Source organism: Ornithorhynchus anatinus, chromosome 1 (assembly GCF_004115215.2).
Source record: "Ornithorhynchus anatinus isolate Pmale09 chromosome 1, mOrnAna1.pri.v4, whole genome shotgun sequence".
Classification (NCBI taxonomy): Eukaryota; Metazoa; Chordata; class Mammalia; order Monotremata; family Ornithorhynchidae; genus Ornithorhynchus; species Ornithorhynchus anatinus.
Window position 1 is genome coordinate 25,345,805 of NC_041728.1, and position 20,718 is coordinate 25,366,522.

At 45.6% G+C, this 20,718-nt stretch overlaps 1 protein-coding gene across 7 annotated transcripts in view; it reads left to right on the forward strand.

The window, feature by feature from the left end:
* PDE8B (phosphodiesterase 8B) overlaps positions 1-20,718 on the forward strand; it is a 181,530-nt gene that overhangs the window by 120,805 nt on the left and 40,007 nt on the right. For 4 of the 7 annotated variants that reach the window (XM_029065012.1, XM_029065006.2, XM_029064988.1 and 1 more), the window contains 5 exons: positions 6,867-6,926; positions 9,125-9,315; positions 10,667-10,726; positions 13,783-13,840; positions 19,086-19,174. In XM_029065012.1, the coding sequence (XP_028920845.1) occupies positions 6,900-6,926; positions 9,125-9,315; positions 10,667-10,726; positions 13,783-13,840; positions 19,086-19,174 (425 nt within the window). In that variant the 5' untranslated portion in view covers positions 6,867-6,899. The remainder of the gene's footprint in view (positions 1-6,866; positions 6,927-9,124; positions 9,316-10,666; positions 10,727-13,782; positions 13,841-19,085; positions 19,175-20,718) is intronic. The other 3 variants (XM_029065025.1, XM_029065017.2, XM_029064997.2) reach the window with 1 other exon arrangement.

Genomic DNA, 20,718 nt, shown 5'->3' on the forward strand with positions numbered 1-20,718 from the left:
GTTTCAGAGAATTGCATTTCAGAGATCTCCACAAACAGGACTGTCACACTGACGCCATGTATCACACTGATGCTGTGTATACCTGTAGTATTCATTTCCTAGACTTTAGCATAGGTAGAAATTCACTTTGTCATATTAGGAGATTATAGACTGGAAGCTCTGGGCAGGAATCACGTCTACCAACTCTGTTGTGTTGTACTTTCCTAAGCACTTAGTACACTTAGTGAGAGCTCACTGAATACTTCTGATTGATAGACTGATGTTAGATCAGGTGGGTTTTCCACCCTTTGGCAACACTCTGTTGCCACCTTTCCTCTTTCTGTTCCTCCTAATTATGTAATCCCACATCCCTTTGCCTCATTTCCTTGCTGGGGCAGAGCCAGAAACATCATTGATAAATCATTCATATCTCTCCATCTTCCCCCATTGGATTGAAAGTCCCTCGAGCATAGGGAATATGTGTTTTGCCTCTGGCATTCTTCCAAGGGCTTAGTGTGGTGGCAGGCGGACAGTAAACACTAATCAATACCCCTGATTGTTTGATCTAACTAGGCAATGAAAACCCATGTTACCATGGGACCAGCTGTACTGTGCTCACAGTTCACCTCCAAGGGCCGGAATCAAATTTTTTCTTCTTGTTCTGTTACCTCGGCAGCCCTGCCTTTGGCATCCAAGTTCTGGATTAACTGCTCCCCTGTACTCCTGAACCTGTCCCATCCTCCTCCCCTGACTTCCCTTTTTATCCATATTTTTAATCCATATTTTCTCCGAAAATAGCCAACCAACAATGCTAGGGAGATGCATATCTCTAAAGAGAAGTGAGGATAACAATAGTAATTCAGAATTATGATACTTATCTAAGTGCTTACTATGTGCTGGACACCGCGGTAGATTTAAGATAATCACAACAGACAGAACCCCTGTTGTACATGGAACTCACCGTCCAAGGGATAGGTATCTTATTCCTTTTATACAGAAGAGGAAACTGAGGCCCTTAGAAGTGACTTGCCCAAGGTCACCCAATAGGCCAAAAACCTGGGTCTCTTGACTCCCAGCCCCATGCTTTTTTCAACAGGCTCCATACAAATTATCACCCCATTTCCCTGAAAGATGACCATCAGAATAATTATAATAATTCTGATGTGTTAAATGCTTACTGTTTGCCAAACATAAGTGCTGGAGTAGGTACAAGATAATCAGGTTGGACACAGTCCCTGTCCTACGTGGGCCTCACAGTCTATTTAGGAGGGAGAATAGATATTGAATCCCCATTTTACAGTTGAGGAAACTGAGGCAGCGAGAAGTTAAGTGACTTGCCCAAGATCACATGGCAGGCAAGTGGTGGAGCTGGGATTAGAACCCAAGTACCAAGAATCCCTTTCTCCTTCCAAGATGATTAGGATGCCTGTCATTTCAGAGCTGATCCACAGCTGCCACCTGCATAAGGGTGATGGCCCTAGAGCAGTTTGAGCAGGGTTCCCACTCTCTCCCACCACCCCAGTTCTCCATCAAGACCTGAGAGTTTCCAATCAGGCCTCAAAAGACTCAAAATGCTGGCCTACCAGACTGTTAGCACTTGGAAGCCTGTCCCCTCCCTGTCCTCCTCTCCTCTCCTGAAACTCCTATCCTCTCTTCAGCCCTGCACTCCCAGTAAAAAGTTGGCACCTCTGTGCCCAACACATTCCCAATTCCCAATTGTGAATACCTGTACCTGCTCGCTAAAAAGCCTTCATCCACAGGAGGAGCCTCAGGTAGGGCATAATCTTTTCCTGGCTTATTTGGGCTCATCTTTGTTGGAGGAAACTTGAACTGCCATGTTCTCTTCATGGTTTTGTCCCTATCATTTTGAAGTGAGTCAGTGTTTAGGCATCTGAATTGTCACTGCCAAGTGTCCTTGGGGACCCCATAGACCTGGAGTTCCACCTGGTGGTTTCTCAAGAGTTTTGAGGCAAGAACACAGCCATCTTGCTTCTGAGCCCTGAGCAAATGTATTCCAAGAATTCCACTTGAGTACAAAAAAAACCCCAACATTCTCCAGAAACACTTCCGACTTTTTTCAGGAAGGAAAAAATGGATCTACTTTCTTAGAACAATTTCTCATTCCGTATCCTAAATAGTGAACTTTGCATATCAATCCAATCCAGGTGAACTGAGCACAAGTGCAAGGCAAAGGTTTACTGTTGGCATTTTGCTTTGTCTCTATTTTGTAGCAATCAATGAATTGGTCAGTGGTATTTATTGAGCACTTACTGTGTGCCAAGCAATGTTCTAATTGCTTGGGAAAGTACAGTATAGTAGAGTTGGTAGGCACAGTTCCTGCCTACAAGGAGTTTATGGTCTATGGAGGAGACAGACATAGATTACAGATAGTGGAAATAGTAGAGTATGAGGGAATGTGTTTAAGTGCTGTGGTCTGGGGTGAGTAGTAAAGTGCTTAACATACACTTAAGAGACACTGCTGTGTGTGTGCGTTACAAGTGGTATAAAGCGTTATGCACACTGTACCCTTGTGAATGCTAGTTTATTTGAATAACAGTATTTAAGAAGGCCAGAGAGTGGCAGTCAGAAAATGGGTTATATAAAGAATAAGGACCGAGTCTTATCTTATGTCTTCTTGCTGCAGTTTTTAGTTTAGGCATTTAAATTACTTTAAATCAAAATCAAATAGATGTGCACTGGGCTTGAGAAATCATTTTGGTTGCTTCCTTAAATTGCTTTCCTCCACTCGTAATTATCGTTTTTCTGTCAGATTTCACTGAGTAATGATTCTGTGGAGACAAAGAGGGTGGTTTTTTGGGGGTTTTGTTTTTTTTTTTTTTTGTGTGTGTGTGTGTGTGTGTGTGTGTGTGTATTTGGAAAGCATGCCACTTGAGTGTTCAGGCAAACTTGTCCCATTCACAATTTAGAGGTCTGGGGCAAGTTCCAAGTGTCACAAGCCGGAGATGGATCCCAGCAGGAGTACTTCGTTCAGGGTATGGCCCGTCTCCCAGGAGGCCCCGAATATAAAATACCATCTGTCTCTTCATGCTGATGAAACCCGGTGACACCAAGTAGGGTCCCATCCTCTCTAAGTCCCCCAATCTTCCCCGGGGGCACTGGGGCACTCTGAAGAAGAGCTTACCTGGGCTGTTTGTGAGTCTTAGACCTCTCCTCCTCCCTATACAGTGTAATAATTATGATATGTTATTATTACTATAATAGCATGATAATAGTATGTTGATGATTTAGTGATAATAGTGATGATATAATAACTTGAATTGGCAGCACATTTGTTTTTCCTGGGTACTTTCAGTTTCGATGAAGAAGGGAGAGACCAGAATTAGAGAAGCAACATGGTGTAGTGGATAGAGCCTGGACCTGGGAGTTAGAAGGTCATGGGTTCTAATCCTGTCTCCACCTCTTGTCTTCTGAGTGACCTTGGGCAAGTCACTTCACTTCTCTGGACATCAGTTACATCATCTGTTAAATGGGGATTGAGACTGTGAGCACCACATGGGACAAGGTCTGTGTCCAACCTGATTTGCTTGTGTCCACCCTGGCACTAGTTCAGTGCCTGGCACATAGTAAGCATTTACCAAACACCATAATTATAATAATCACTATTATCCTCATTTTACAGATGAGGAAACTGGGACACAAAGAAGCTAAGTGTCTTGCCTGACAACATCCAGCAGGCCAGTGGCAGTGCTGAGATTAGAACTCAGTTCTTCCATTCTTGACTTTTGGGCAGGTATTCACCATTCCCATCTCCTCCCAGTAATTCACAGATTCCACAGTTATTCAGAATTCATCCATTTCCCTCATTCTCTAGATTTGGTTATTTTCAGTTCTTAAGGAGAATGTCATCAGGTGACTTACCATCACATGGCTGGGGGGGGGGGGGGGCGGTGGGCAAAATTCAAAAGGCGGTAAATGAGACAAAGCGAAATCTGTCATGTGAGGGTCATAATAATGGGGCAAAATGAGAAAACCCATTGAACTCTGTGAATTTGTCCTTTATTTGTTTCTCATTCTATTTATTGCACACATACCATGTGCAGGCACTGTACTGAATGGTGGGGGTGATAGAGGATAATCAGATAAGACACAGTCCCTGTCCCATATAGGGCATACAGTCTTAATCCCCATTTCACAGATGAGGTACCTGATGCAGAAGGGAATGGGGAAAAAAGAAAATGAAGACTTAGTCGCTCAAGTTCTCTTGGAGGAGATGTGCTGTTAATAGAGCTTTGAAAGTGGGGAGAGTAATTATGAGGTATGAAGAGGGAGGCCAGATGCAGGACACGAGTGAGAGGTCGGCAGCGAGATAGATGAGATCGAGGTAAGGGGTGAAAAATAGCTGAATAAATAATCCAGTATACAAGTGAATACACATGTGTTCATAAATGCTGGGAAGAGGGATGAAGTGCGTAAATGTTGAGTGTGGATGAGAAGACAGTTCAGGCTTGGCTTCTGTATGTCAGCTTACTTCATTGTCCTTCTGAAATCAATCACATCCCCCCGGCTCCTCCCTCCAACATGTGGCTCAGGCGGACCGCGGGGTTATGTTTATGCGAAGTGCCTGAGCCGGAAGCAAGAGTCCGTGCTGGGGCCTGGGAATGACACAGGCCCCGGATCCTCGTCATGTTTTCCATCCCAAGATTTCACTTGTCTAGTTTCCGTTCAGAGAGGTAAAACAGCTGGGCAGTAACCGAGTAGAGGCTGTGGGGTCACAGAGGGTGTCTTAGTGGGCAGCTCGGGTTTGGACAGGGCACCCAAGGAGAAAGAAAGGAAATTCTTTGATCTAGAGATCATTGGGGTTTTTCATCTTCACACAGGTGGGAGAGGTTCAACAAGACTTCGTGAGCCGTGACAGATCGGGCCCGGATTGGGCAGGGTTGCCCTAGATGGCTTCGAGGTTCTTCTGAGTGTCTTGATCCTGCGAAATCCCTAGGAAGTGAGGGGGGCAGGGAGGACACAGGAGGAAAAACTAGGCAAACTTTGAGGTCTTATCCTTCTCTGGACATCTCTGAAAAGGTGGTCTCTAGGGGAGAGACAGTCTGGGTCAGGGGCCTGCCCCTCCAGGCCAGCCCCCAAGAAGGCAGCAGGGCACAATGGGAGCAGCATCAGACAAAAGGCAGAGCCGGATGAAAACCCATGTCCTCTGACTCCCAGGTCCATGCTCTTTCCACTACACCATGTTGCTTATTTAATTGTCAGCTTGTTGAGGGGAGGCATCGGGTCTTTGACTTCTATTATATGCACTCCATGCACGTGGTACAGTGCTCAATATGTATTGATTGAGATCGTACCCACTGACATATTTTTGGCTCAACGCGGAAATGCTCACATAAGGAGGGCAGGATTGAATCCTGCTCTGCATAGGCAGGACACACCCGAGTGATAACTACTAGTCAATCAATGGTATTCATTGAGTGCTTGCCATGTGCAGAGCGCTTAGTACGATACCTCAGTGGTAGAGACTACTGGGACTGGTAGAACAGGCGATCAGTCAATTGACTGTATTGATTGAACACCTACTATGTGCAGACCATAGTAGTATAAATCCTTGGGAAAATACAATAGAACTTGTAGGCATGATCTCTTCCCTGAAAGAGCTAACAATCTAGTGGGGGAAACAGGCATTAAAATCAATTACAAATAGGAGGAAATATTAGAACACAAATAAATTGTCATTAGTCTTAGGGGCTGATGTGTATACCTAGGTGTAGAGGAGGTGCCAAAGTGTTGAAGTTGCAGGGGGGAGTTAGAAGGGTGGGGAGAAGAGAGATGAATTGGGTCAAATGTATAATGAGGAAAAGCAATTTTCCAAAGTAAAGAAAAATCTGCCAAATGCCTCTCAGATCTTAGGAAATGGGAAGGGTTGTTTTTTTTTCTGGTTTATGGTTAACTAGAAAGGGTCAAAAAAATGACACCGGTCCTCTCAGAGTTAGAGCATTTCAGCAGTGAGAGCTGGACTTGGCTCAAGAGGGTAAGGGCTGTGGCATTAATCGGTTCCTTTGACGAAAATGCAGTGCGGAATGAGTCATTTGCCCGTCGAAAATGTGCACAAGGCTAAGCTGGTCTCCTGTATCAGAAAATGGAAAGATAAAACAGTTTCAACAAAAGAGAGGGATTCTTCTTTTTGAAGCCACATGAAATGTACCAGAACACATGATATTTTTGTCTTTCGGCCGGACATTAAGCACTTTCTTTGGGCAAAACGCTGGACTCGGGGGTGGGGGTGGGGGCGTAAGGTTCTTGAATGGACATGATCTCAGGCCCACAGGGGGCAGGAGTGAGGAAAGACACACAGAGATAATGAGATAAATTCAACGGAAAAAGAATTGCACGTTCCCAAGTGGTAATGAAAACAAAAGCAGCTGCCCATCATGGCCGTGGTGAGGGCGAGCATCCTCAGGCCCTCCCTTCCTACCCGGGGCAGAGCCGTCCTTGGGCCACCCTGGCCCCAACTTATCATATGTTTTCCCTGCTGGGAGGAGCATCCTTCCAGCCTGCTACCACACACCAGGTCACCCCCCGCCCCCAGGGGTGGTGAGTCAGGGGTGAGGCATAGGGGTGCTCAGGCCATGGGTAGGGAAATCAATCCGTCAATCGATCAGATTTATTGAGCACCTAACCTGTGCGGCACCCAGTAGTAAATCCTTGGATGAATACAATCGACCTTGTAGACATGATCCCTTTCCTAAAGGAGCTAACAATCTAGTGGGGAAACAGACACAAAAATCAATTACAGAGAGGAGGAAGTATCCCAAGGCTGTCTCGGCTAGGAGACACTTCAGCCTGAGTTGGAGTGTCCTAGGAAAGCCTGCCTCCCTTTGCACAACACCTCGACCGGCTCACGTTCGTTCTGTCTTTTTATTTAGCAGGTCTCGACTGCAGACGTACGAGTTGGACCGATGAGACTGACGCAAGATCCCATTCAGGTATGGCTTAGTCTCATTGGGAGGCAGAACCGATGCAGGCTCAGCGTCAGATCACAAAGGCCTCAGTGCGACCCGTGCAAGAGACCCGTCTCCCCTCAGGGATCTTTATGACACATGCTCAAACAAACACGGGTTTGCTCTATGCATTTTGGCCAGAATGTGGTTAGGGGAAGGAGGATGTGTTTGAGGATGCCAGCCTGTTGCTACGTTGTGACACAGTGTCAGGAGAAATGGTTATTTGTCCATGAATGGCACTGGAATGGATGAGTCCCACATTGTGAGTTGGGAGTCAGAGGACCTGGGTTTTAATCCTGGATCCACCATTTGCGTGCTGTGTGGTCTTGGGTAAGTCACTTCTCTGTGCTTCGGTTTTCTCATCTGTAAAATGGGGATTCACTACCTGTTCTCCTTCCTATTTAGATTGCAAGCCCCATGTGGGACCTGTATCTACTCCAGCACTTAATACACTGCTTGGCACTGTACCAATACTACAAATAATAATTTTTCATGTTAAGGAAAATAATAATGGCAATAATAATTATTATTATAATTATTATTATGCACATGCACTGCCTTCAAGTAGTTCACAGTCTAATGGGGAAGGCAGACAGAAATAATTTATGAATAGTGTAAGGAGAAAGAATGAGGTTATAACGGAAGACATACTGGCTTGCACTTACTTACTTGAGAAGACATAGCCAGTAATGCTCCTTTATGCTGTAGACATCTTTTGCTTAGAATGTAGATTAGAAATTATTGAAATCAGAAAGGGCGGTTTGCTTTTTCCCTGTTATAAGCACACTGAAGGAAGCACTGAGAATTTGAAAGTCTCCTTGAATAAAGCAGCATGAGATAATTGCCTCTATTCAAATCCATTTCAGACAGTGGACCCCTGCCCAAGAATCTAACACTTTTCTCTCTCTCTCTTTCTCCATAATGTGGGTCAAGCAGGCAGCACAAAATATCTACTCTGCTGCACATTCCCAAACACCTTTTCCAGTGCTTTGCACACCTTAGACACTCGGTATGTGCTGATGATGAACCATGCATTTTCCACTGAGCAATGTTTTAAAAAGGCTGATGTCTGTTGAATATTATTATTATTATAATTAAGTGGGGTTGAGTCATTTCCAGTTCATAGCAATTCCATGTATATACTTTCTCCAGAACGTCCTGTCCTCTGCCATAATCCACAACCTTTCTAATGGTTCTTCCGTTATCACTCTAATGATGTATATCCATCTAGCTGCTGGTCTGCCTCTTCCACGTTTTCCCTGGACTTTTCCTAGCATTAGTGTCTTCTCCAGAGAATTAGTCCTCATGATTGTGTCCAAAATATGCTCATCTAAGTCGAGTCATTTGGCCTTCCAAAGATCACTTTGGTTTAATTTGCTCCAAAATCCATAGACTGTCTTTCGGGCAGTCCATGTTATTCGCAAAAGCCTTCTCCAACACTTCGTTTCAAAAAAATTGATGTTCTTTGTATCCTGTTTTTTCACTGTCCAGCTTTCAGATCCATACACTGTCACTGGAAACACCAATTGGAGAGGTAGTGTGGCTTATTTTGAAAGGGCCCAGGATAAGGATTCAGGAGACGTGAGGTCTAAGTTCGGTTCCTCTGTTGGCCTGCCATGTGGCCCTAGAGAGCCTGCTTCACCTCTCTAGGCGTCTGTTTCCTTCTCTGTAAAATGGGGATGTTACCCACTTTCCCTATCTCTTAATCTGTGTCCCACATGGATTTCACAATCTGTATCTGATCTGATGCTCTTGTGCCTGCCCCAGGGCTTAGTACAGTGCCCAGCCCATAATGAGCACTTAATGCATGCCATTATTACTTTTATTAATTTTTGTTGGGTTTCTAAAGTGCTACAGAAACACCAATCACTGCAGATCTTGTACAGAATTCCGTCACACTGTTTGTTCAAAATGAGGTAAATGGGATTTTCCCTTGTCTGGCTTTGCTATGTGCTTTACTATGTGCCAAACATAGAAAGCGCCTAACAAATACCAGGAGAGTTCCTGGCATATACTAAATACCATTAAAAAAATATGAAGTGATGATCATTTAAATAGTAGAGGATGAAAATTGCTACGTGCATCAAAAGGGCAGTATAAAAACCTCTAGGAATGAAGGGTGGTGAATGATGACTTTTAACTCATCTCTTTGCCACGGGGCTGGTCTTGCCCATATCTTTCAGGTTTTGCTGATCTTCGCCAAGGAAGACAATCAGAGTGATGGCTTCTGGTGGGCGTGCGACAGAGCCGGCTATTGGTGCAATATTGCTCGGACCCCAGAGTCAGCCCTGGAATGTTTCCTGGATAAGCACCATGAAATAATTGTAATTGATCACCGCCATGCCCGACACTTCGATGCAGAAGCTGTCTGCAGGTAACTCCACTGTTGTGCCCTGCTGACGGTGGCATGCCAGTTCCCCGGAAGCTAGTTGCAGCAGTCCTCCTGGTCCCGTTTTTAAAAGTTCGATAGGGGAGACCCAATTGGAGCCAGGCGGAACCACCCTGGTAAGTTTGCCACTTCCTCAAAACCCCACAAAAGACATGTTCACACCCCACCCCCACCTCCCAGGTGTTTGTCAGAAAGCAGAGGAAAGCTGAAAGAGTGGACTCAAAGCTCCTGAAATCAATTCCTACTCTAAAAGGACCAATTAATTGATATTTACTGAACCTCTACTGTATCGTAGACTTAGTAAAGTACACAGAAGGATGAAACAGGCTCACTGCCCACAAGGAGCCTACAGTCAAATGAGGGAGAAACACATTCCCTGCCCTAAAGAGTTTACTGTCTAGCAGGAGGCAAGTCTTCAATTAAAAAAAAAAAACACCAAATTTTTAAAGGCATTTGTTCAGTGCTTACTATGGGCCAGCATTGTACTAAGCACTGGGGTAGATACACCTAATCAGGTTGGACACGGATCCTGTCCCTTATGGGGCTTGCGGTATTAATTCCTATTTTACAGAGCAGGTAACTCTGACACAGAGAAATTGTGACTTGCCCTGAGGTCACACAGCAGATAAGTGGTGGAGCCAGGATTAGATCCAATCCTTTGGACTCCCCGGCCCATGCTCTATCTACTAGCCAATGCTGCTAATATGTAGCAGGTTAGGAATGGAATGGAATTGTGGGCTGTACAGTTGTCTGTCTCAGAGACGTTTCCTTATTGTCATTAGAAGGGAGCATTCTCCTAATGGAGTTCATCTTCATCTATAACCTCATCCAAGCTATTCAATTTTTGGCCTTAATCTTGAACCAGTAAGGCAAGGAAATGAAAGATGGTGCAGACCTTACAGTAAGTTGAACAGTTCAGTAGCATGGCAATAAATAAGGATGAAAAGTGAATGAGGAAAAACACACCTTTGTGATAGATGGTGAACCTCAAGGGATACCGCAGCACAAGTCTTCCTTAAAATGAGGCTCTCTAAGAACACCTCCCCACCTCCTGGAGGAGCTGAGCAGGCACCATGGTTTGATTTTTGTGCCATAATCTGAAGAGACTTCGTCCCCGAGAGCCTTGGGTGTAGCCAAAGCCCCCGGGGAGTGAACCGAACCAGCATTTAATTTATTTTAATGTCCGTCACCTGCAGTAGTCCATAAGGTCATTTTGGGCAGGGATCGCGACTGCCAACTCAGTTGTATCATCCTCTCCTAAGCACTTAGTAAGATGCTATGCGCCCAGTAAGCGCTCGATCTATACCATTGTTTGATTGATTCGTTCCCATTGCAGGTCCATCCGTGCCACGAACCCATCGGAACACACGGTGATCCTGGCAGTCGTCTCACCACCGTATGTTTTTCCGCCCCACAGTTCGGCTCCTGGGCTTGCAGCGCTTGGGCTAGTAGAGGTTGGGGTGGGGGGCGGGGGGGATGGGGGAGGGGGAGGCTTCTCTGACTGCAGGCTCTTCCTGCAGCACTGGCAGGGTCAGAAGGGATGTGGGAGCTGCCATTGCAGAGGCTTGTAGTGTGTGGTGAATTGCTGAAGTGATCGCTTCTTTTGCATTGAAGGTTTCACACTTTGGTCCTAAATGAGCTCAGCAGTGTCTGGTGATGGTATTGACTGAAGCGTGTCATCCTCTTTCCTCCTCCCCTCTCTCGCTCTTCCACCCCTTCAATCACTGGTATTTATGGAGTGTTTGCTCTGTGCAGAGCACTGAACTAAGCACTTGGAAGAGTACGTGCAGTAGAGTTGGTAGGTGTGATCCTTGCCCTCGAGGAGGGACCAGTCTAGAAGGTCTGCCTCTTCCTCCTCCTCCTTTTCTCCTCCCCCTTCCTCTTCTGGGTGAATCTATAGTGGGGATAAAGTCGGCTAAGGAGAGCACCTGATTCAGTTAAATGATAACTGTTACGATGCTATATAAAACATACTATGTTCTAAGTATTGTACTAAACCTTGGAGTAATTACAAAATAATCAGGCTAGACACAGTCCCTATCCCATATGAGACTCCAATCTTAATATGAGGGCTAGGATTTAATACCCAATTTGTAGATGAAGAAACTAGGCCCAGAAAAGTTAAGCGATTTTTCCAGGGTCACACAGCAGACTAGTGGCAGAGCTGGGATTAGAATCCAGGTCTTCTGACTCCCAGGTCCTAACTCTTTCCGCTAAGGCACTCTGCTTTCATTCTTTGAAAAGACGAAATGGAAATACTTAGATTAGAATATAAGGAAGATAAATTGTAACAGGAAAACTGAGAGCCTCAAAATTCACTCTGTGATTATCCAATTAGAAGCACATAAATTAGAGAAGCAATGTGGCTTAATGGAAGGAGCGTGGGCCTGGGAATCAGAAGTCATGGGTTCTAATCCCAGATCCACCACTTGTCTGCTGTGTGACCTTGGGCAAGTCACTTAACTCGGTGCCTCATTTAACTCATCTATAAAATGGGGATTAAGACTGAGCCCCACATGGACAACCTGATTACCTTGTATCTAACTCAGCGCTTAAAACAGTGTTTGGCACATAGTAAGCGCTTAACAATACCATTATTATTATTTTTAGTATAAATCAAGCAGTAGTTCAACAGTGAGCACCGAGTGTGGTGCTGCCAACATGCCTAGAATAGGGAAATCTATCAGTCTGTATATTCATTGTGCTTATTCTGCATAGAGCTTGAGTTCAGTACAGTTGACAGACATGATCCCTGCCCCAAAGGAGCTTGAATTCTAGTGATTGAGACAGACCCTAAAATAAATTACAAGTAGGAGGAAACAGTAGAGCACAAAGTGGACATAAGTCCATTGCTGGGGGCAGGTGGGTGAATACCCAAGGGCCTTGGGTATTTCCAAAGGGCCCTGAATATGGGGGGATCACTGGTCTGCTGAATGTAAAGGAAGAGGAATTTCCAGGCAGGAAGGGGTGAGCATGAGGCCAGGGCAAGAGAAATGAGAATGTGGCACAGTGAGTACAGTGGCTTGAGAGGAATAAAGTCTGCAAGCCAGAGTGTAGTGGGAGAGAAGTAAAAATAAGTCTGGGGAAGAGAATTGAACGACTGCCGTAAAGCTTATGATCAGGAATTTCTCCTTGCTGTAGAGGGGAATGGAGGGTATTGAAAAGTGGGGAGTCTTGCAGAGTATGATGTGATTAGGAGAATGATCTGGCAGCAGTGTGAAGTATTCACTGGAGAGGGGAGCGATTGGAGGCTGGGAGGTCTGTGTAGAGTCTGATGCAGCAGTCGAGTCAGAATATGACAGGTGCTTAGACCAGCATGGTGGTAGTTTGGTTGCAGAGGAGGGAGGGGCTGGATTCTGGAGATGTTGTGGAAGATGAGATTTGGTGACAGACTGAATATTGGGTTGAAAGAGTGAAAGAAGTCAAGAATAATGCCAAGAATATAAGCTCAAGAGGCGGGGAAGATGGTGGTGATGTCAACTGAGATGGAAAAGTTTGGTGGAGAGAGATTTGGGAGGGAGATGAGGAGCTCCCTTTTGGACATGATGAATTTGAGGTCTTGGTGGGCCGTCCATATACAGATGTTCTGGAAGCAGGAGGATAATAATAAATATTGTGGTATTTAAGTGGTTGCTATGAGCCAGGTACTGTACTAAGTTCTGGGATAGATACAAGGTAATTGGGCTGGACACAGTCTCTGTCCACAATGGGCACACAGTCTTAATCCCCATTTTACAGATGTTAACTGAGGCCCAGAGAAGTAAAGTGACTTGCCCAAGGTCACACAGCAGATGAGGGCAGAGCCAGGATTAGAACCCAGGTCCTCCTGACTCCTAGGCCTGTGCTCTATCCACTAGACCACACTGCGAGATTGCAGAAGAGCCAGATCATAGCTAGTGAGGCAACTCTGAGAACCTCTGGGGAGAGCTGATAGTTGACACCGTGAGAGCAGATGAGCTCCTCCAAGAAGCAAGTGTACATTGAGAATAGAAGAGCAGTCAGAAACACTGGAACCTCAAGGATGCAGAGAACATGGGGAAGAGGGAATGGTGTGGGAGGCTTACAATAGGTAGGTGCTTTTGTGAATATTATAAAAACCCATCTAGGCGATGTGATGTGAGTATCGCTCGGGGTGGGGATTTGGGATTTGAGTTGAGTTGGGATTTGAACCCAAGTCTCCTGGCTCCCAATTCTCCCCTCTTTCCTCTAGGCCACATCAATCAATTATATCTATTGCTATGCGTACCGTGTGCAGAACACTGTACTAAGCGCTTGGGAGAGTACAATATAACAGATATTCCCTGCCCACAGCGAGATTACAGATGGAGGAATGTTTCGTTGCAGGCCCTTACTTTGTTAGGTACTTCCATGGATAACTCAAAGGTCGGGCTTGGCTGGGGAGCAATTCTGGTTTGCAACTTGCAAGTGACCCCCATTTCTGCTTCGTCGTAGGTCAGGGGACCAAGAAGAGTCATCTGTTCTTCCTCTTCTGCACGCAGGCTTTGACCGGGTATGTAGCAGCAAACACGAGCCCCTCTGCCATGGCAGACGCTCAAGTTGCATGTTGATTGTCTGGGATTTTGCTGTCTGGGCCCAAGGGAAGGTGGTGGTGGGTGGACTGGAGGAAGGAGTGGGGCTCATAAAGAGCCCAGGAGGCAGAGATGGAAATGAAAAACAAAGATTCACAGACAAAGAAAAAGATTCAAAGTTGGGACTATCAGATTTTTTTTAAATTGGACTTGGCTGGGAAGAGGCTAGCAATGTTCCTTCCAGGGCCTGGAGGTGAGAACTAATGAATCAATGGTATTTTTGAGCGCTTACTGTATGTAGAGCACTGTACTAAGAACTTGGGAGAGTGCAATAGCTGGTAGACGTGATCTCAAAGAGCTTAATATTATAATAGAAGAGGCAAACTTTAAAATAAATTACAGATAAGGGAAGTCTCCCCTTTACAAAGACATGTACGTAAGCGCCGTGGGGATGGGGAGGGGTACCTAAATGCTTGGAGATGGGAATAAGTGGGGGATGGGAGAGGTAGTAGGGAGGGAAATTGGGGTGTGTGTATGGGGTGTGTTTGTGTGTGTGAGACAATTTAGTCTGGGAAGGCTTCCTGGAGAAGATACGATTTGAGTAGGATTTTGAAGATGGGGAGAGTGCTGGTCTACTGGGCATGTAGAGGCAGGGAGGTCCAGGCAGGTGGGAGGGCAGGAGCAAGGGGTTCAGCAATGGCTGAGGGGAAAGTGAAGAACAGAGAGTAGGTTGGTATTAAAGGGCGAAATATTCTGGCTAAGGTTAGAGCCAGGATAAGTAAGAGGGAAGAGAGCAGTTTGCATGCCTCGAATCTGATAGTGAGGAATTTCTATCTGATGTTGAGTTGGATGGGCATCTGAAGAGTGGAAAAATGTGTGCAAAATGATTTTTTAGAAAAAATGATCCAGGCAGCAAAGTGAAGTTCGGACTGAAGGGGGGTGAGGCTGGAGAGCAGGTGATCAGTGAGAAAGCTGACGCATTAATCAAGAAGGGGCACAAGAGCTTGAACTAGTATAATAACAGTCAGGATGGAGAAGAGGCAAATTCTGATAGTGTTGTGGTGACAGAATCAACAAGATCTAGTGGCAGACTGAATATGTGCCTTGAATGAGAGAAATGAGTTAAAGATAATGAGTAGGTTATGGGCTTGTGAGACAGGGAAAGATAGGGGGAGGACAGGGTTTGGGTGGGGAGATAAGGAGTTTTGGATATGTTAAGTTTGAGGTGTCAGGCCTTCCAAGTAGAGTTATCCTGAAAGCAGGAGGAAATACGAGACTGTAGAGAAGGAGAGAGATCTTGGCTGGAGATCAACATTTGGGAATCATCTGAGTAGAGATTTTAGTCGAAGCGAGAGTGAATGAGTGGTTGTAGATGGAGGAAAGAAGGGGACCCAGAACTGAACCTTGAGGGACTCCCATAGTTTAGAGGGGAAGCAGAGGAGGAGCCCACGGAAGAGACCACAAAGGAGCAGTAGAAAGAGGAGAGAACAGTGTTAGTGAAACCAAGGTAAAAGTGTTTCCAGGGAAAGGGAGTGGTTTACAGTGTTAGAGGCAGCTGAACAGTCAAGGAGAATTAGGATGGAATAGAATTGTCAGATTTGGCAAAGAGGAGGTCATTGGTGACTTTGGAAAGAGCAGTTTCAGGGGATGGAAGCGAGATTGCAGAAGGGAGTTGGAGGAGGGGAAGTAGAGGCAACAGCAGAAAACAACTCATTCAAGGAGTTTGGACAGGAATGGTAGTAGGAGGAAGATGAGGCGATAGCTAGAATGGTCAGTGGGATTAAGGGAGGATTCTTTTAGGATTCGAGATACATGGGTGGTTTGAAGGCGGAGGGGAAGGAGCCATTGGAGAGAAGAGCCATTGGAAAAACAGCCCCTTTCAATTGTCCACCTCCCTCTCCTCCTATTGCTGCCCTTTTCTTAAAGCTTCCTTTCAGCTAGGCTCTTGCCTAAAGGAGAAAATTAATCCCCAGTTTCCCCATCCTCTGCAAGCTTGCAGCATGCCTCCTGCATACTACATGCTGAGGCAGGGGTAGGTGAGTGTCCTCTTCCTATGAGGTGGAAAGGAAAGTCAGTCTCACTGAAGATAAAAACCTAGGAAAAATACCCCTTGACATTTAATTTATGCAGATTTATGTAACTGTGATGTCATTTCACCAGTTGGTGGCTAATCACCAGTGCCTCTTCAAGTGTATGACTGATTTTAACCACAGAAAGTAGCCCTGTGAGTCAAATCCTTGTAGCTTCTAGGAACGGGGCTTTTTCTCCTTGATACAGGTCATTGGTTCTCCTACCAAATGAAGGATGAAGCCCCCCCAGACTGGTGGTGGATCAGATTTTTAGAAACCAGGCTAGTTCTGCACCAATCACTTTTCTGAGCTAGACAACTGAGACCTGGAAGGAGGGCTTCAAGTGGCTTTACCCAAGAGCCTTCCACACCAAGGTCCTATTTGCTCCAGGAACAGGGTTCTTGGAGGCTGTGGGTGTCAAGAGCCATTTATCAGGACCCTGTGGTGGAAGGTGGGAATGATAGGAAATCACATTCTGGGTTGCAGTTGGTGCTGGGCACTCTTTGTGCCTGGGTTCCTTCTAGGTGCAAGACAAAGGGCTAATCATAGGGCCTAGCAATTCAGAAATGGGCTGTTTTTAATGTTCTCTAATCAGTTAGTCAACTGCCCTTATTGAGCACTTACTGTAAGCAGAGCACTGTCGCAGAAGCAGGGGCAAGAGAGTGCAGGTGGCACCATGCAGGCCAGTAGAACTGTTGTCTGTTCTCCCGGGCAGGTTCAGTACTGAGGTGTCAGGACAAAGGTTCATCCAGGCATCCCGATGGGAGACTCCATCACTTGAATCAGCTTCATGATGCTTTTTGGTCCATCGCGTCAGTTTCCCTCTTGCCAGGCTAGGCCCTGAGAGGTGAAGCTGAAGGTACATTCAATTTTCAGCAACAAGAATTGGGCAATCATTGGTTCTTTCCATTTCCTTTGGGTTATCTCTTTCTCTACCTCTCTGTCTTCAGGGTTTTTTTTTTCTTAAATAGGCTTTTCCTTCTGCTTTTCTTTCTACATCCTTCAGCTCCACGGAGAAATGTAGTTTTGAATTCTGGTTTTGACTTTTTGACTTCTCCATGTGCCTCTCCCCACAAATATTCCAGACCATCTACCACTCTCTCCCCATCTTCAAAACCCTCTTGAAATCTCCCCTCCAAGAAGCCTTCATCCATTAACTCAATACTCCAGCCCTTACCCTGTATACACAAGTCTAATTCCCACCTGTATATTCACTCCCAGTGCTTATTTAGTACAGTGCTGTGCATACCTGTATATTGTTATTGATATGTTTATGCATTCAGCTATTTCATCTGATGATTTTGTACTACTTCCTATTCTATCCCTACTCTTCCTCCTGATTTCACTATTTATAAATCATTTTAGTCTCTCCATCTCCCTTATTAAAATTTGAGCTCCTTGAGGTCAGGGAACAGGTGCAACAATCTCTGCTGTACTCTTCCCAAAACCCTACTACTGTACTTAGCACTCAGACACTCAATGAATAGTATTCATTCATTCAATAGTATTTATTGAGCGCTTACTATGTGCAGAGCACTGTACTAAGCGCTTGGGATGAATAAGTCGGCAACAGATAGAGACAGTCCCTGCCGTTTGACAGGCTTACAGTCTAATCGGGGGAGATGGACAGACAAGAACAATGGCAATAAATAGAGTCAAGGGGAAGAACATCTCGTAAAAACAATGGCAACTAAATAGAATCAAGGCGATGTACAATTCATTAACAAAATAAATAGGGTAATGAAAATATATACAGTTGAGCGGACAAGTACAGTGCTGTGGGGATGGGAAGGGAGAGGTGGAGGAGCAGAGGGAAAAGGGGAAAAAGAGGGTTTAGCTGCGGAGAGGTAAAGGGGGGGGGCAGAGGGAGTAGAGGGAGAAGAGGAGCTCAGTCTGGGAAGGCCTCTTGGAGGAGGTGAGTTTTAAGTAGGGTTTTGAAGAGGGAAAGAGAATCAGTTTGGCGGAGGTGAGGAGGGAGGGCGTTCCAGGACCGCGGGAAGACGTGGCCCAGGGGTCGACGGCGGGATAGGCAAGACCGAGGGATGGTGAGGAGGTGTGCGGCCGAGGAGCGGAGCGGGTGGTAGAAAGAGAGAAGGGAGGAGAGGTAGGAAGGGGCAAGGTGATGGAGAGCCTTGAAGCCTAGAGTGAGGAGTTTTTGTTTGGAGCGGAGGTTGATAGGCAACCACTGGAGTTGTTTAAGAAGGGGAGTGACATGCCCAGATCGTTTCTGCAGGAAGATGAGCCGGGCAGCGGAGTGAAGAATAGACTGGAGCGGGGCGAGAGAGGAGGAAGGGAGATCAGAGAGAAGGCTGACACAGTAGTCAAGCCGGGATATAACGAGAGCCTGTAACAGTAAGGTAGCCGTTTGGGTGGAGAGGAAAGGGCGTGATTGGCGTAGGGCGTAGTAGTGATTGGCTGATTGATTACCTGGTTTATGTTATATTTAAAGACACATTTTATGGTTGCAAGGAAAGGTTTTGTAATGTTCTTTCATTTCAAGGGTGCCTAAAGGTTGAAATAGCAGTGTAACCTGCCAGGACATCAACAGGCCCAATTCTATTCTTTCCCCATTGTAGATGGCAGAACAGACCACGTTCAATGAAGGGTAGGTTCAGGGGTGGTAATAATAAAAAAGAGTGACAGTTGTGGAGTTAGTTAAGCACTTACTATGTGATAAGCACTGAATTAAGCATTGGGGTAGATAGAAGATAGGTCGGTAGATAAAAGATAATCAGGTCAGATGCAGTCCCTGTGCCACATGGGACTCCCAGTCTAAGTAGGAGGCAGAGGAGGTATTTAATTTCCATTTTACAGATGAGGAAACTTAGGTCCAGAAAAACTGACATACCCAAGATCACACAGCCAAGTGTCAGAGCCGGGATTAGAACCCAGGTCCTCTTGACTCCCAGGCTTATGTTCTTTCCACTACACTAGGGTGTGTTTATTGTAGAAAACGTTTAGTACAGTTCTCTGTGCCCAGTATGCACTCAACTATTATAAGGACAGAAGGAGGAGGGGAGGGAAATTACAGTATCTCCAAGGTCTCTGGACAAGGTTTGGGAGTCCGCTGTTTGGGCTGCAGTACTTTTATATGTCTACTAAGGTGTTTCAAAAATAATTGTGGCCTGTTGATATGCTGTTTCTGCTTCTGTTCCAGAGATACATGGAGAATAGCAGTGTCACTGCATGCTACAATGAACTGATTCAGATAGAACACGGGGAAGTCCGATCACATTTCAAATTGCGGTATGTACAAATGCTAGGTAAAGAAGACATTCAGCCCTTGAAGGGAATCATAAGATTCCAATCATTTTTCAAAGCTGGCGATTCTGATGGCATCAAGCTCCTTGAAGAGGCCAGGGGCTCAAGGTTGCAGTCCAGGAATTAGGAAGGTGTTCACCTGACCAGTCAAAACCTAGTCTCCCTAGTAGAACCTGGGTTCTCTCACATGGCCTTCAGTTCCCCGTGCCAGGTACAGTGATGCTGGAATGAAGAGCTTGGGGGATTTTGTACCAAACTGATGCTTTGTCAGCTTTTGTTAGCAACTACTAAGGGGCACAAGCCAGAGTATTTTATTAGCACTTGTCATCTCAGAGAAATGCATTAGCCTCTTCAGAGACATCCGTGCCTCCAGGCTCTCTCCCCTCTTCAGTCCATAAATCACTCTACTGCCTGGATCGTTTTTCAAAAAAAAAAGCCCATTCAATTAATCAATGATATTTATTCATCACTTACTGTTTGCAGAACACTGTACTAAGCACTTGGGAGAGTACAGTACAGCAAAAGTTGGTAGACATATTCCCCAGTCCTCACAAACTTCCAACAGTTGCCCATTCCTCTCCATAACAAGTAGCAGCTTCTGATAACCCTTAGAGGAAGTACCTGCTTCCTGGGGATGGTAGCCAAGTGCCATCATGGCCTTCTCATAATCTAACCTCTTTCCTGTTCTGCATCTGACAGGGCAAGCAGAAAGGCTCGTTTCTGACGAGCACAGTGAGGGAAGCTTGGGTGACTTCCCTCACCTGCCAGTCTGAGTCTGCCAAAAGCAAGTCATTTCTTCTGTTCCTTGCACCCCCTGACTCTGAGTACTTAAATTACTAACACAAGCAGTATCTTAGATGTCATGGAAATGAAATGATGGATATACAGGGAAGGGCTTTTCACTTTTGTGTGATTTCATAGACTTGGAGACAAAGATCTTTGGCAGAGTCCTTGATTGTATTGAAAGTTGAATTAGTTTATTCTAAGATTGTGTTTTCCCTAGGTGAATGCGATGAAATGTGGAGGCTCAGTTTCACCCATAGCCCCTGGAGTCAGCAATAGGTGTCTTCCTGTCTAGACGTGTATGCAGGTGCCATCTCCACTTAAAGAGGCACATTTTGGTGCTCTTTTCATGTTTTGTTTTGTTTCATGTATTTAAGCGGATTCCAAATTCATTCCCTCATTCCAGCTGGGGAGTTTCAATTTCAAGGACCACCTGAAATGACCCTTGTCAGTCTCCTCCCCACACCTAGGCCAGTGGTCCAGGGGCCGGTTCAGTCCTGCTCCAGCAAATATTCCAAGAACCAGAAGCTTTGGGTGTGACAGGGCTGCTGGAGCCTCAGTTCGCCCTTTTCCTAAGGATTGGTTCACCTGGGTGACTAATTACAGGGCCACCTAGCCCTACCCTTCGGAGGGAATCCTGGGAGGGTTTAGGAGAAGATGTTGTCATGGCTAGCTGCTTGGAAAATCAGGGCACTGAGTCGGACCCAGACTCTTCTCATGTTGAAACAGAAAGACCAAAACTGAGC